We start from the raw sequence: 15507 nt of genomic DNA, 5'->3' as shown, positions 1-15507 counted from the left end.
AGCCAAAATAAGGGACCTGCAGCCTCACCTGTTCCAGGCACTCCAGTCTTCCTGTCCTCCTGCAGTCTGGTCAAACTCATGCTGGTAGCTTCGAGAACACTGTCCAACCAACTTTGTAACCAGAGGTTCAACTGAATAGAATCTGAATCACATGCACCACAAGGCCTATGCAGCCTCAACTTAAGATGGCTCCCCGGCCTGGCTTTGCACTGCAAAGTTTGCAGCAGCACGTGCAACAAAATGGCGTCCAGCATTCAAAAACCTCCTTAGCTTGCATTAACTAGCCACACACAAGGCATGCAAGCTCCACCCCCCAGTCGTTCTTAGACTTCTTATTGGGTGAGCAACACAGCCAAGCAACACAGTTGGAGCCTCCCTCCTCCCTAGCCGGGAGGGAGGGAGGGAGGGTGAGGAGCTGCTTCCTTTGAAATTTAAGGGACATCATTTAAGGGACATCTATCAATAAGGGACAGCAGCGGGACATGGCACTGGAATAAGGGACTGTCCCTTCAAATAATGGACACTTGACAGCTATGCCCAAGGATCTAAGTTTACCTCCAAGGATCTAAGTTTACCCTCACACAAAAATCATCAGCTAACCCATGGTGGTTAATATGGTGTATATAGAGGGGGTTTGCCGCAGAGCACAACAGGGAAGGCCACCAAAGAGTACTCACTAATGGTTCCTCGCCATCCTGGAGAAATGGGAGAAGTAGGGTACTGTAGGAATGGGGAATCAGGACAGAGTTTGATGATCGAGAGACGTTCCTTCTGGCCAGCCTCCAGAACCTCTCTTTTATTGAGTATTACAAACATTGCCACCAGTGTGCTGGTAGCTGATTGGTTAACATACAAACAAAGAAACTCATTGCTGATTGGTTAATATTTGCATAAGGCAGGTACAAGGCAGGATTACATATAAACATTAATCTTAATAGTTCAAAGACTGTTAAACAAAGTAGAGCTTAGACAGGTATGAAAGCTCTTAATCCACTTATAACTAAGATTGATTATAATATGTCTAAAGCAATCACTAATATTCTGATCATAGCATAAGAGCACATAATCAATTATATGTTGAAGAAGAATATATCAGGGTAAACTTTAGGTGAACTAAGAAAAGGAATGTTGTGCATGGTACATCTTTGGTATGTGCAAGGGGGATTAAAAGGATAGCTATAGGATTAAAAAGGTGAAGCTTGAGTGTTTCAAGAAAGGCAAAAAGGGAGGGCAATAGTGATTCCCAGAATCTCCCAGAATGCCACACAGAAAAGAGCCAATGTTTTACTATACTGGTATAGAAAGAGAACATCCTTTCAGGGTACCACAGGGTTCGGTCCTGCGCGTGTTACACTTATATATCCAGCTTGACTCAAGGATACTCTGCCATTTTAACAGTCTTAATGTGGTTACCACATAAGCACAGAATTGCAGTGATTCAGATAAAGCATCCAGACCTCCATTACCAAATTTAAGTCCAGAAATCTAGGCTGGGCTATTGTGACTCAGCAACTGGAGAAAGGGAGGCAAAAGGTAACTGCAAAGGGTGTGCAAGTACTGGGGCTGGAGATGCCTTATCCCAAGTTACATAGTCCTCTTAACAAAAGATTAGCTATCTGGTCAGCTGATCCAGACTTGTTAACTTGTCATTATTAGCGAAAGCATGCTTTGCAAAAATGTGCCTTAGGAGAAATCTGCACTACAATGCTGACAGATTTTCAGGAGCTCCTTCCTTTTACTGTGAAGCGGCAGTTTGGATAACTAAATTTAAGACTGCAGAAATGAGGCAGAGAAAACTGAAAGGTGTGCCCCATGCCTAATGGGTTTCTCACCCCTACATGCTCCCTCATTCCCCCCTCCCACTTTTTCTTCTCTCTGCACTCCACTGCAAATCGACAGCAGTGACCAGAGGAGAAAAGACCACTGGGAGGAGTGCAGAGAAGAGAAACACCGTGGTGCATCTGCAGCAGCACAACTGGACGCCTTCACCTTCCCTGGTTGCAACAAAACATGTCTCTCCTGCAAGCTTCCAACAGTTTGACTTCACCCTCAAGACTGGCAGATGCCAATCAATCAATATTTACCTCATAATGCCAAAGTAGGCTTCTGCTCTTTTTACAGCTATAAACATTTATGCATCATTAAACCAGAAGCATATAGACATTTATGCAACATTAAACCACAAGCATCCCTAATTAAAACACGGAATGAAACAATCCCAGTTTTTTTTTTTTAATGCATATTTATTAAGGTTTTTTGAATACAAATGCGTAAATATTAAACAACATTACTTATATCATAACATAATTTCGTCGCTTCTTTGGACTCCCTCGCATCTCCCGCTCCCACTTACATCGTTACAAAAAAAAAATTTTTCCAAGCAAATTACCCATTTGTTTACAATCTTATCTCCGCTCGTTTAAATAAAATCTAACAATTCTCCAAAAAAGAAACAATCCCAGTTAATCATCCAGATATAAAGATCCACAATAATTTAAATATACAATAAAGCAACCCCCTATAAACCTTAGCATGTAAGCGTCCACAATTATAACAACACAAGAAAGCTATCCTCCTAAAACATAGCATGCATACTCAAAATCCACAATACATCAATTTCATTAAAATATAAGCAGCCGTAACTAAAATAAGTAATTAGACGATCCCATTAAACAAGAAAAAGCCACCTTCCCCCTTGGCAGGGTTCCTCTGCCTTTGGAAGCCTCGATTCAAGAGGACGTGGAGAAGCTTCACCGGTTGAATCTCTGCCCATCGTGTCCCGTTAGGAACAAAGGTTGCCAGGCTGGTGGCAGCTAATGAGTTAATGAGCCGCTGCCGTGCTAAGAATGAATGAATGAAAATCTGCCCTCCTCCGCCTCCGGCTTTCCATGTTTAAATCCCTTCTCTCCCTCTGGAGCCCAAACCAGGCAGGTTACACCTCTCCCTTTCCCGGTTGGTGGCGGGGAAAGTCAACCCCAAAGGGTTAAAAGCGAAGAGCTACTGGCTTCCTAGAGAGGCAATGAGGAAGGCGAGTCCTCCCAGCTCCCTGGGATGGTCCTGAGATGGCTTTTTGAATTTCCTTTTGCTGCAGAAAACAAGAGAGGAGAGCAGGATCCAGCCTGCAAAAGGTATGGGGCGATGGGTAGAGGGATTTGCAAGATCGATGTTTAATAAGATCTGCCATCACCACTTTCCTCTGTCTTTCCGGTTGCAAAAGCTGCCTGGTGACCTCAGGAGGGTCGCACTCTGCTCTGCTTTTGGGAGGGAAGACCTTTTGCAAACGTTCATTTCGTTCCCTCTTTTCCTGTGTGTGTAAAGCGTAAATCCCTGCTAAAGTTGCCTGTCTGGAGATGCCTCCTTCTGATAGAGAAACGCGCACAGCAATCTAGATCAAGGGAAGTAATAGTGCCACTGTATTCTGCTCTGGTCAGACCTCACCTGGAGTACTGTGTCCAGTTCTGGGCACCACAGTTCAAGAAGGACACTGACAAACTGGAACGTGTCCAGAGGAGGGCAACCAAAATGGTCAAAGGCCTGGAAACGATGCCTTATGAGGAACGGCTAAGGGAGCTGGGCATGTTTAGCCTGGAGAAGAGGAGGTTAAGGGGTGATATGATAGCCATGTTCAAATATATAAAAGGATGTCACATAGAGGAGGGAGAAAGGTTGTTTTCTGCTGCTCCAGAGAAGCGGACACGGAGCAATGGCTCCAAACTACAAGAAAGAAGATTCCACCTAAACATTAGGAAGAACTTCCTGACAGTAAGATCTGTTCGACAGTGGAATTTGCTGCCCAGGAGTGTGGTGGAGTCTCCTTCTTTGGAGGTCTTTAAGCAGAGGCTTGACAACCATATGTCAGGAGTGCTCTGATGGTGTTTCCTGCTTGGCAGGGGGTTGGACTCGCCCCCCGTTTTAAGTGGGGAGCGGTCATTGCGTGGACAGGCAGAGTCCCCAGATCCCGAGTGGTCCCCCCCGTCATGTGGAATAACGACTCTAGACAACGTGCTATGGGATTAAATTGGCCACAACTACCTAAAGGCTGAAGCCATATCTGGGGGGGAGGCGGCACTCGCCTATGACCAGGCATTCAGGGAACGGGCGGCAGTGGACGACACAGTTAGATGGGATATCAAAGATGGCCCTTGTAGTCTCTTCCAACTCTATGATTCTATGATTCTATGAAAATCACTGGGGGGTGATGGAAGGTGGTGGTCTCTCTCCAAGAGAAGCTGCCTTATGCAGGGCAGAGCATCATAGAACTGTAGAGCTGGAAGGGTCCCAGGGTCATCTAGTCCAACCCCCTTTGATGCAGGAATCTCAGCGAAAGCATCCATGACAGATGGCCCTCCAACCTCGACTTAAAATCCTCCAAGGAAGGAACAGAGCTCCCTTTGGAGTCTGTTCCACTGGTGAACAGCTGTTACAGTCAGAAAGTTTTTTCCTGATGTTTAGTCGGAATGTCCTTCCTTGCAACTTGAAGCCATTGCTTCAGGTCTTACCCACTGAAGAAAGCAAGCTTGCTCCATCTTCCATGGGGCAGCCCTTGAGATATTTGATGATGGCTATCCTATCTCCTCTCAGTCTCCTCTTTTCCAAGCCTTAACTATAATAATAATAATAATAATAATAATAATAATAATAATAATAATAATAATTTATTATTTGTACCCCGCCCATCTGGCTGGGTTTCCCCAGCCACTCTGGGCGGCTTCCAACAAAGATGAAAAATACACTAAAATGTCACATATTAAAAACTTCCCTGAACAGGGCTGCCTTCAGATGTCTTCTGAATGTCAGGCAGTTGTTTATCGCTTTGACATCTGGTGGGAGGGTGTTCCACAGGGCGGGTGCCACTACCGAGAAGGCCCTCTGCCTGGTTCCCTGTAACTTGGCCTCTCGCAGTGAGGGAACCGCCAGAAGGCCCTCGGCGCTGGACCTCATAGGGCTTAGTTTCCAGACCCTTGATCATCTTGGTTGCCCTCCTCTGCACACCTTCCAGCTTGTCAATGTCCTTCGTAAATTGTGATGCCCAGAACCGGATACAGTATTCCAGGTGTGGTCTGACCAAGGCAGAATAGAGCATAGCTGTCAACCTTTTCCTTTTTTTAAGGGAAATTCCCTTATTCTGAATAGGGTTCCTCGTAAGAAAAGGGGAAAATTGACAGCTATGGAATAGAGTGAGACTAAGACTTCCCTTGATCTAGACACTAAAGGTAAAGGTACCCCTGCCCGTACGGGCCAGTCTTGACAGACTCTAGGGTTGTGCGCCCATCTCACTCAAGAGGCCAAGGGCCAGCGCTGTCCGGAGACACTTCCGGGTCACGTGGCCAGCGTGTCATCGCTGCTCTGGCGAGCCAGAGCCGCACACGGAAACGCCATTTACCTTCCCGCCAGTAAGCGGTCCCTATTTATCTACTTGCACCCGGAGGTGCTTTCGCGGCACTGGGACCGAGCAACGAGAGCGCACCCCGCCGCGGGGATTCGAACCGCCGACCTTTCGATCGGCAAGCCCTAGGCGCTGAGGCTTTTACCCACAGCGCCACCCGCATCCCTTGATCTAGACACTAGACTTCTGTTAATGCAGCTTAGAATAACACGGGCATTTTTTTTGCTGCTGCATCACATGTTAAGCTTTGGTCAATCAAGACCCCTAGATCCTTTTCACATGTACTGCTAGTAAGCCGGGTATCCCCTCATCCTATACAGTGGTACCTCTGGTTGTGAACGGGATCCATTCCGGAGGCCCGTTCACAACATGAGCAGAACGCAACCCGCGTCTGCGTGTGTCGTGATTTGCCGCTTCTGCGCATGTGCATGGTGTCATTTTGCGCATCTGCACATGCGTAACTGGCAAAACCCAGAAGTAACCCTTTCCGGTACTTCCGGGTCACCGCAGAACGCAACCTGAAAACACTCAACCTGAAGCAAACATAACATGAGGTATGACTGCATTTGTGCATCTACTTCTTCCTGCCTAAGTGGACAACCTTACATTTGTCCCTACTGAAATTCATTTTCTTAGCTCGGGCCTAGTTCTCCAATCTGTTAAGCTCATTGTGAATTCTGATTCTGTCTTCTGTGGCATTAGCTACCTCTCCAAGTTTGTTGTCAGTCCTTTATTTGTGCTCATTTTCTCTCATGACCTCCCCCCCCCCCTTTTTCCCTCAGCCGACCACTGGAATTTATTCTGGAATTTTCCACTCCGTTTTTGTTCGCTCTTCCGTGAACCCTCTCAAATATGAAAAGGGGGGATCAGACCCCCACAGGACCAACATCGGGAGAAGCGGGATCTCCAGGAGCAGCGAAAGCCCCTCACGTCTTCCAAGCTGGGAACATCCGAGAATTCCTGAGACGGATGCCGGGGGATCAGATCAAGCAAGAGCCAAGCGAGAGCTCCCTTGAGCTCTGGGAAGTCCAGTGGCAGGAGTTCCTGAAGACGGTGGAGTCTCCTCATCCGGACTGGGGCATCCCAGCCTTTCCAGAGAAGTCCTCGCCGTGGGACGACGCCAAGGGCTTCCTGGCCTCCTTTGAGCAAGTGGCCCAAGCCTGCCGGTGGCCCCGGGAGGAGTGGGTGGCCCGACTCCTGCCGGCCCTCAGCGGGGAAGCCGAGCGGGCCTTCCGCAGGCTCCAGGCCCGAGACAGAGAAGATTATGGGAAAGTGAAGACGGCCATCTTGCGAGGGGACACCATGAGCCGGGAGAAGATCCGCCAGCATTTCCGGCACTTCTGCTACCAGGAGGCCGAGGGGCCGAGAGGGGCCTACGTCCGGCTGCAGGAACTCTGCTGCCAGTGGCTGAAATTTGAAAGGCACTCCAAGGAGCAGATCCTGGAGCTGCTGATCCTGGAGCAGCTCTTGACCATCCTGCCAGCCCACATCCAAAGCTGGGTCAGGGAGTGTGGGCCGGAGACCTGCTCCCAGGCGGTGGCCCTGGCCGAGGACTTCCTGTTGAGGCAGGAAGTGGCCCAGAGCCAAGAAAGCCAGGTGAGGCCATATGGCCACCTTTTCCTTCTTTATTTTTAATAATATTTTTTACTAGGGCTTATTAGGGTTAAACCACCGAGCCTAGGGCTTGCCGATCAGAAGGTCGGCGGTTCAAATCCCCGCGACGGGGTGAGCTCCCGTTGCTCGGTCCCTGCTCCTGCCCACTTAGCAGTTCGAAAGCACATCAAAAGTGCAAGTAGATAAATAGGTACCACTCCGGCGGGAAGGTAAATGGTGTTTCCATGCGCTGCTCTGGTTCGCCAGAAGTGGCTTAGTCATGCTGGCCACATGACCCGGAAGCTGTACGCGGGCTCCCTTGGCCAATAAAGCGAGATGAGCGCCGTGAAAAGCAGATTATGCTATTTTTTTTGAAAGAGGGTAGTAGGGGTTGAAATAAAGCCGCTAATCGGCAAGCGATCGGGGAGGGAGATAAGGGACGCTAGAGATAAAGGAGGCTGCCTGGGAGAGGGGAGGTAAAAGCCCATGGATCCTCAGGATTTTTGCATTGGGTCACCCCAAATTCACCATCAGATCACATAGCATGTACATGGCTACAGCCTGTACCAAAAAAATCATGCACCCACTGTTTCATGGGGCCGCAATGGCACAAAAGTATGGTTACAAAGCACAGATCCACATGGATCCTCAGATTTTTTGCATTGGGCTACCCCAAACTCACTGTCAAATCACGTCTGTGGCCACAGCATAAATCACAAAAATCATACATTCACTGTTTCATTCAGAATATATTTTTTCTTGATTCCTCCTCTAAAAACTAGGTGCGTCTTATGGTCTGGTGCGTCTTATGGCGTGAAAAATACGGGACCTTATATGGATTTATCTCGTATATGAATTTGCTGATGAGAACTGAGGGACTTGCTCACACCAAAATCTTCTGCTGAGCATATCTCAGTTCCGCCTTGACCGGGTTCCTCTCTGCTTTTTCAGGTGACGTTTGAAGAGGTGGCTGGGAGTTCCTCTGAGGAAGGCCGGGGTCCGTCCCTGAACAAGCAGAGGCTTCTCTGCATCGACACCAAGCAGGAAGATGATGACGGAGAAGCTGGCCTGCTAGGTATGGGGAGGAAGCAAGTGCATGAGTTTCTCTTATTTGTTGAATTTTATTTTTATTAGTTGTACAGTGGTACCTCTGGATATGAACGAGATCCGTTCCGGAGCCCCGTTTGCATCCAGAAGTGAACGCAACATGCGCAGGTCGCAATTTGCCGCTTCCGCGCATGCGCGTAACATCATTTTGAGCATCTGCGCATGTGCGAGCGGCGAAAATCGGAAGTAACATGTTCTGTTACTTCCAGGTCGCCGCAGAGCGCAACCCAAAAGCGCTCAACCTGAAGCACATTTAACCTGAGGTATGACTGCAGTATCAGTCACTTCAGCCCCAGCAGGCGCTGCAACCTTGCAAGAGTTTGACTTCAACCCCAAAGGCCCACTCCTCCACTGATTCCCAGATGCCAAAACCAAAATTATTATTATTATTATTATTATCAGTGTAAGCATATTAGTGGCTAGAGAGTTAGACTGACTGACCTGTAATGAAAGGCATCACCTTGTTAAATATACAGTCATACCTTGGAAGTCGAACGGAATCCATTCCAGAAATCTGTTCGACTTCCAAAACATTCGGAAACCAAAGCGTGGCTTCTGATTAGCTGCAGGAAGCTCCTGCAGCCAATCGGAAGCCATGCCAGACATTTGGCTTCTGAAAATCGTTTGAAAACTGGAACACTCACTTCTGGATTCTGATTGTTCGGGAGCCAAAACGTACGAGTTCCAAGGCGTCCGACAACCAAGGTACAACTGTACTGCATAATAATAATAATAATAATAATAATAATAATAATAATAATTTATACCCCGTCCATCTGGCTGGGCTTCCCCAGCCACTCTGGGCGGCTTCCAACAAAATATTAAAATACAGTAATGCAGAACACATTAAAAACTTCCCTAAACAGGGCTGCCCTAAAGTTGCACCCAAGGTCTTTGAAAAGAACGTGCTTTTTTCCTCTATCAAATAAGCGCGTTCCCCCACTGTTTCCAAGTCTCGTTTCTCTCAAAGCTCTGAGTGTATTTAGGATTCTCTTCTCCTTTCTCCAGCAGCCAAAGGTTGGGTCACCATCTGCAACGGGGAAGACTACGCGGCGGAAGACTCTGAGGCAGAATGTCCGCACGGGACATCGGTGTGGAAAACGGAGGAGAGCTTTTCCGAGTGTTGTGCGCAAGAAAATGCCTCAGGGCGCCAGGGAAGAGCAGACGGCCGTCAGGAAAAGCTGATGGCAGAGGAAGTTGATGGATTGGGTTGCCTGACCCCCACGGAAACCCCAGCTGCAGTCCCGGTAGGAATCGACACCAACCGGAAACGGACTGCCTACGGTTCTTACGGCCGGAACGCCATCCTCCCAACGAGAACCCGGATGGGGGTGAAGCCGGTAAAATGCCAAGTCTGTGGGAAGTATTTCCTCTGCAGCGCAAAGCTCCTCGTCCATCAAAGGACCCACACTGGGGAGAAACCCTACAACCGCCTGTATTTCTGTGGCGCCCAGCACATGGGCTCCACCGGTGAACCTGGCCAACCCCCCGTCCTCCACAAGATGGTTCCCTCCCGCATCCGTGGCCAGCGGTGGGAAGGGAAGGAAGTTGTGGCCTTGCTGAGCAGCATCAAAGCGAGTCCCGCCCTGGCCCTTCTGATGAGTAGCAGCTCCCAGAGGGGCCACCAACACTGGGAGAGGATCAGGGACCAGCTCCAGGCTCAGGGCTTCGTCAGGAACATCGACCAGCTCCGATCAAAGTGGAAACAGCTGAAGACGGACTTTTTTGCAGCCGGGCGGCCTGCCGCGGAAGGGAGGGAGAAGCCTGCGGTCATCCCCCCGTATTTCAACCGGATGCGGGCCGTGTGGGACGCAGCGGGACGCCCCCCCTTCAAGGACCGTCACCTGCCGGGTAAGTGGGAGGGTGCCAGCAGCAGGCGTCAGTGATGTTAACTCCTCGGTCCAGTATATCTGAAGGAGCGTCTCCTCCCCCATCGTTCTGCCCGGACACTGAGGTCCAGCTCCGAGGGCCTTCTGGCAGTTCCCTCACTGCGAGAGGCCAAGTTACAGGGAACCAGGCGGAGGGCCTTCTCGGTAGTGGCGCCCGCCCTGTGGAACGCCCTCCCATCAGATGTCAAAGCGATGAACAACTACCTGACATTCAGAAGACATCTGAAGGCAGCCCTGTTCAGGGAAGTTTTTAATATGTGACATTTTAGTGTATTTTTCATCTTTGTTGGAAGCCGCCCAGAGTGGCTGGGGAAACCCAGCCAGATGGGCGGGGTACAAATAATAAATAATTATTATTATTATTATTATTACTACTACTACTATTATTATATATATTATATATACTATACTATTATTATCAGCTCCAGAGGCCAGGCCTAGTGTGCACGGCAACACAGATCCCGGTAGGTCTTGCCCCAATGAGGCAGTTGTGAGAGCTGAAGGTCCCCACCTCCTCTCCCAAGCAGTCTGAGACTTCATTGCCTTGTCTGTCTCTGCTCTGCCCTCTCTTGGTTCTGGGAGACCAGTGGGGAGGGGAGTAATAATTTGATAATAATTTATTATTTATACCCAGCCCATCTGGCTGGGTTTCCCCAGCCACTCTGGGCAGCTTCCAACAAAATATTAAAAACACACTAAAACATCAAACATAAAAAGCTTCACTAAAGAGGGCTGCCTTCGGATGTCCTCTAGAAGTGAGAGAGTTGTTTATTTCTTTGATATTTAAAAATAAATATTTTAAAAAGATTAAAAATACATTAAAATGTCACACATAAAAAACTTCCCTGAACAGGGCTGCCTTCAGATGTCTTCTAAATGTCAGGTAGTTGTTTATCTCTTTGACATCTGATGGGAGGGCGTTCCACAGGACGGGCGCCACTACCGAGAAGGCCCTCCACCTGGTTCCCTGTATCCTCACTTCTCACAGTGAGGGAACCGCCGGAAGGTCCTCGGAGCCAGACCTCAGAGTCCAGGCAGAACGATGGGGGTGGAGACGCTCCTTCAGGTATACTGGGCCAAGGCTGAGTTTGCCCATTTGCTGGGTAATGTTGAGCATCGATTCCACCAGTACGTTAATAGTGACTGAGCATGCCCAGTGGGCCAAGAATGTTGAGCGTCCGTTGGCAAAGAGGCAGAATGGAGTACTGAAGGAGGGCGTGGCTGGCTGAACACCACAACCAGAGCACTCCATTCCGGTGGTAACATTTTCTCATGCTTCCCCGCTTGGCTCTTCACAATGGGGGTTGTGGCAAGGGCCCAGCTCCGTGTATCTCAGTGACAGCGAGAGGTCATGGTCCGCAGTGAAACGGCCTTCTCCCTCTGTCCCCTTTCAGCTTCCTACCGAGCCCGGAGGCGTGAACTGGAGAGATGTGAGGAAGGTGACGAGGACGACATGGAGGTACAAGGCCCCTCCTGCTAACGGATGAGGGGGACACCTGGAATCGAGGAAAAACAAGCCTTCTGTGAGGTCCTATGAACCAGTAGCCAAGCACCAGAACCAGGAGGGGCACCGCTGGGAACTCGAGTGGCCCATGTAAGAATAACGGAACAGCGTTCACTCGCAATTGTCTAGTCTGTTTTTAGCACTTAATGCTGCTTAGCTGATAAGGCTGACAACAACTCTGAGGGGTAGGCCAGTAATTATTGTTATTCATATAATTTGGACCTTTTTTTATTCCTTAATGTGCTTAAGAGAGCCAATGTGGTGTAGTGGTTAAGAGTGGACTCGTAATCTGGGGAACGGGTTCGCGTCTCCGCTCCTCCACATGCAGCTGCTGGGTGACCTTGGGCCAGTCACACTTCTCTGAAGTCTCTCAGCCCCACACACCTCACAGAGTGTTTGTTGGGGGGGGAGGAAGGGAAAGGAGAATCTTAGCTGCTTTGAGACTCCTTCGGGTAGTGATAAAGCGGGATGTCAAATCGAAACTCTTCTTCTTCTTCTTCTTCTTCTTCTTCTTAATATTACATAGCAAACATCAACCCTGAGAGGCCAGTAAGATATAACACTATTTTATTTTATTTTATTTTATTTTATTTTATTTTATTTTATTTTATTTTATTTTATTTTATTTTATTTTATTTTATTTTATTTTATTTTGTCTAGTCTATTCTAAGCTTCTCAGCTTGACAACATCATAGAATCATAGAGTTGGAAGAGACCACAAGGGCCATCGAGTCCAACCCCCTGCCAAGCAGGAAACACCATCAGAGCACTCCTGACATATGGTTGTCAAGCCTCTGCTTAAAGACCTCCAAAGAAGGAGACTCCACCACACTTCTGGGCAGCAAATTCCACTGTCAAACAGCTCTTACTGTCAGGAAGTTCTTCCTAACGTTTAGGTGGAATCTTCTTTCTTGTAGTTTGGAGCCATTGCTCCGTGTCCGCTTCTCTGGAGCAGCAGAAAACAACCTTTCTCCCTCCTCTATGTGACATCCTTTTATATATTTGAACATGGCTATCATATCACCCCTTAACCTCCTCTTATCATGTGAGGCAGGACAGTAATTCGGAGCTCTAATTTAGAGCTTTAAAAAACTACCTAATAGGCTTAATGATATTTAACTAGTCATCCTGACAACGGTCATGAGAGATAAGCCAATAAGTATTGTTGATTTTTCCAGGGAACTTTGGGAATTGTATTTTTTTTTTTTTATAAAGATTTTTATTAATTTCCAATTTTTTAACAGAAACAAAAAACAACAAAAAAACAGACAAACAAAAAACTCATATTTTCATAACCTTATTTTCATAACCCTCTTTTCCCGGACTTCCCCATACCTTTCCCTTTTTGCATCCTTAGTTTAGTACCATTATTCAGCAACCTATCTTGCCCAATTAAATATAAATTTGTCCTCTTTCTCTATTCCACCCTAAATTTTAAACCCAATTATCGCTGCAATTCTACGTCTTCTTTTCCCTCAGCATTTTAACACTCCTCAGTTTTATAATAATTCTTAAGATACATCTTAAATTTCTTCCAATCTTCTTCCACAGTCTCTTTCTCTTGGTCGCGGATTCTGCCGGTCATTTCTGCCAGTCCCATAAAGTCAATCACTTTCGCCTGCCATTCCTCCAGCGTGGGTAGCTCTTGTGTCTTCCAATACTTTGCTAGAAGAATCCTTGCTGCCGTAGTAGCGTACAAAAAGAAATTCTTATCCTTCTTCGGCACCAACTGGCCGACCATACCCAAGAGAAATGCCTCTGGTTTCTTGTTAAAGGTGCACTTAAGCACTTTCTTAATTTCATTATAAATCATTTCCCAGAAGGCCTTAATCTTTGGGCAGGTCCACCAAAGGTGGAAAAAGGTACCCTCAGTCTCTTTACATTTCCAGCATTTGTTATTGGGCAGATGATAAATCTTCGCAAGCTTGACTGGGGTCATGTACCACCTATAAATCATTTTCATAATGTTTTCTCGTAAGGCATTGCATGCCGTAAATTTAATACCTGTGGTCCATAACTGCTCCCAGTCAGCAAACATAATGTCATGACCTATGTCCTGTGCCCATTTAACCATAGCAGACTTCACTGTCTCATCTATTGTATTCCACTTCAACAGCAAGTTGTACATTCTTGATAAATTCTTAGTATTGGGTTCTAACAATTCTGTTTCCAATTTCGATTTCTCCACCTGGAAACCAATTTTCCTGTCTTGTTTGAAAGCCTCCATTATTTGAAAATAATGGAGCCAATCTCGTACCTTGGACTTTATTTTCTCATAACTTTGTAATTTAAATTCACCACCTTCTTGTTCTAAAATCTCAGAGTATTTCGGCCAATTGGTTGTCATATTAAGTTTCTTTACTTCCTTAGCCTCCATAGGTGAAAGCCACCTGGGAGTTCTGTTTTCCAGTAAATCTTTATACCGTATCCATACATTATATAGTGCTTTCCTGACAATATGATTTTTGAAACCCTTATACACTTTAACCTTGTCATACCAGATATATGCATGCCAAGGAACTTTGGGAATTGTAGCTCTGTGAGGGGAGCAGGGGTCTCTCCTTACGACTCTCAGCACCTGTAAGGAAACTGCAGCTCCCAGAATCCATGACTGTTTCAAGTGGTACCATAGTGTGTGGTTGTGAACGGATTTTTATCTTAACCCTCTTCTTTCCTGTTGTCTCGGTTATTTACTTCTCTTTCCCTCGCCTCAACAGTTGACCAGTTGGTGGTCCTTGAAATCGGGGGTCTCAAGAGGCAGGTGACTTCGTCTCCTGAGAAGATGAGGAGAGACCAACAAAGTGTCCCCCTCTTTCTGTCTCTCCTGAAACAGACTACAGCCACCTCCATCCCTGGCAGAGACCATCGCTGAGAAGGCAGATGACCCCTTCCTGATTTCTCCCACCCCAGGCTCTCTCCCCAAAAATGGCTCACTCCAAGGCACCAACTCTCTTGCTTTTCCCATTTGACTATCAATTCCACATTACATTAACGAGGGGAGGGGAGAGAATTAAAAGTTGGTGGTTTTGAATAAGCTTTTGTGCTCTTGTTTATTCCATTTGTTTGAAAGGGAAGTAATAGTGCCACTGTATTCTGCTCTGGTCAGACCTCACCTGGAGTACTGTGTCCAGTTCTGGGCACCACAGTTCAAGAAGGACACTGACAAACTGGAACGTGTCCAGAGGAGGGCAACCAAAATGGTCAAAGGCCTGGAAACGATGCCTTATGGGGAACGGCTAAGGGAGCTGGGCATGTTTAGCCTGGAGAAGAGGAGGTTAAGGGGTGATATGATAGCCATCTTCAAATATATAAAAGGATGTCACATAGAGGAGGGAGAAAGGTTGTTTTCTGCTGCTCCAGAGAAGCGGACACGGAGCAATGGCTCCAAACTACAAGAAAGAAGATTCCACCTAAACATTAGGAAGAACTTCCTGACAGTAAGAGCTGTTTGACAGTGGAATTTGCTGCCAAGGAGTGTGGTGGAGTCTCCTTCTTTGGAGGTCTTTAAGCAGAGGCTTGACAACCATGTGTCAGGAGTGCTCTGATGGTGTTTCCTGCTTGGCAGGGGGTTGGACTCGATGGCCCTTGTGGTCTCTTCCAACTCTATGATTCTATGAAACTAAAATTGTATCCAAGTTAGGGTTGCCATATTTCTAGAAGACACAAAAGTTCCTGATTTTATTTTATTTTTTGGAAAACGAAACTCAAAGTTCTTGACCTTTTTATATTTAGGAAACTTCTTCAGCTTTTTTTTTAGACAATCAGCCTTGAAATCCCACACATTTTGCTGGTTCTCTCCCTGGATGGCGACCCTAACCCAAGCTGACGAAAGAACTTGTGGTTCTATCCCTTTCACAAATCGTTCATGTTCAGGGCAGCTTCAGAAAGGTTTGCATTCCTTAACTCAACTTCATTATCAGGTGCGGAGTCTGGCTCTGCCTCAAGATCTGGGGCAGGGAACCTCGGACAGCAACTTTCCCACCATACATTTAAGGTGCCCTGGTGCCACTTACATCACTATGGCTTCC

General features: G+C 47.1%; 2 protein-coding genes across 3 annotated transcripts in view; one reads left to right on the top strand and one right to left on the bottom strand.

Annotated features, from left to right (window-relative positions):
• The window catches only part of LOC307208582 (uncharacterized protein), a 91367-nt gene that overhangs the window by 41474 nt on the left and 34386 nt on the right, over window positions 1-15507 (bottom strand). The gene's annotated exons all lie outside the window — the stretch shown is intronic.
• Window positions 2717-14513, top strand: LOC307208525 (uncharacterized protein). Of its 2 annotated transcripts, none has more exons than XM_079963183.1 (6): window positions 2717-3128; window positions 6169-6982; window positions 7931-8054; window positions 9098-9937; window positions 11370-11569; window positions 14197-14513. In XM_079963183.1, exons 2-5 carry the CDS (start codon window positions 6239-6241, stop codon window positions 11453-11455), a joined length of 1794 nt encoding a protein of 597 aa, XP_079819309.1. In that variant the 5' UTR covers window positions 2717-3128; window positions 6169-6238; the 3' UTR covers window positions 11456-11569; window positions 14197-14513. The 2 variants fall into 2 exon arrangements, with proteins under 2 accessions (XP_079819309.1, XP_079819308.1); XM_079963182.1 differs by having other exon boundaries at window positions 2727-3128; window positions 9095-9937.

Source organism: Podarcis cretensis (genome assembly GCF_951804945.1).
Source record: "Podarcis cretensis genome assembly, chromosome: 2".
NCBI lineage: Eukaryota > Metazoa > Chordata > Lepidosauria > Squamata > Lacertidae > Podarcis > Podarcis cretensis.
The sequence above is the reverse complement of the archived record's forward strand: the minus strand, read 5'-3'. Positions and strand labels throughout refer to the sequence as shown.

Bases quoted from the DNA above. Each gene is read 5' to 3' on its own strand.
- LOC307208525 (XM_079963182.1), top strand. From the start codon at position 6,239: ATGAAAAGGGGGGATCAGACCCCCACAGGACCAACATCGGGAGAAGCG. The intron at 6,983-7,930 runs GTGAGGCCATAT...CTGCTTTTTCAG, and splicing joins CCCAGAGCCAAGAAAGCCAG to GTGACGTTTGAAGAGGTGGC. The intron at 8,055-9,094 runs GTATGGGGAGGA...TCCTTTCTCCAG, and splicing joins CGGAGAAGCTGGCCTGCTAG to CAGCCAAAGGTTGGGTCACC.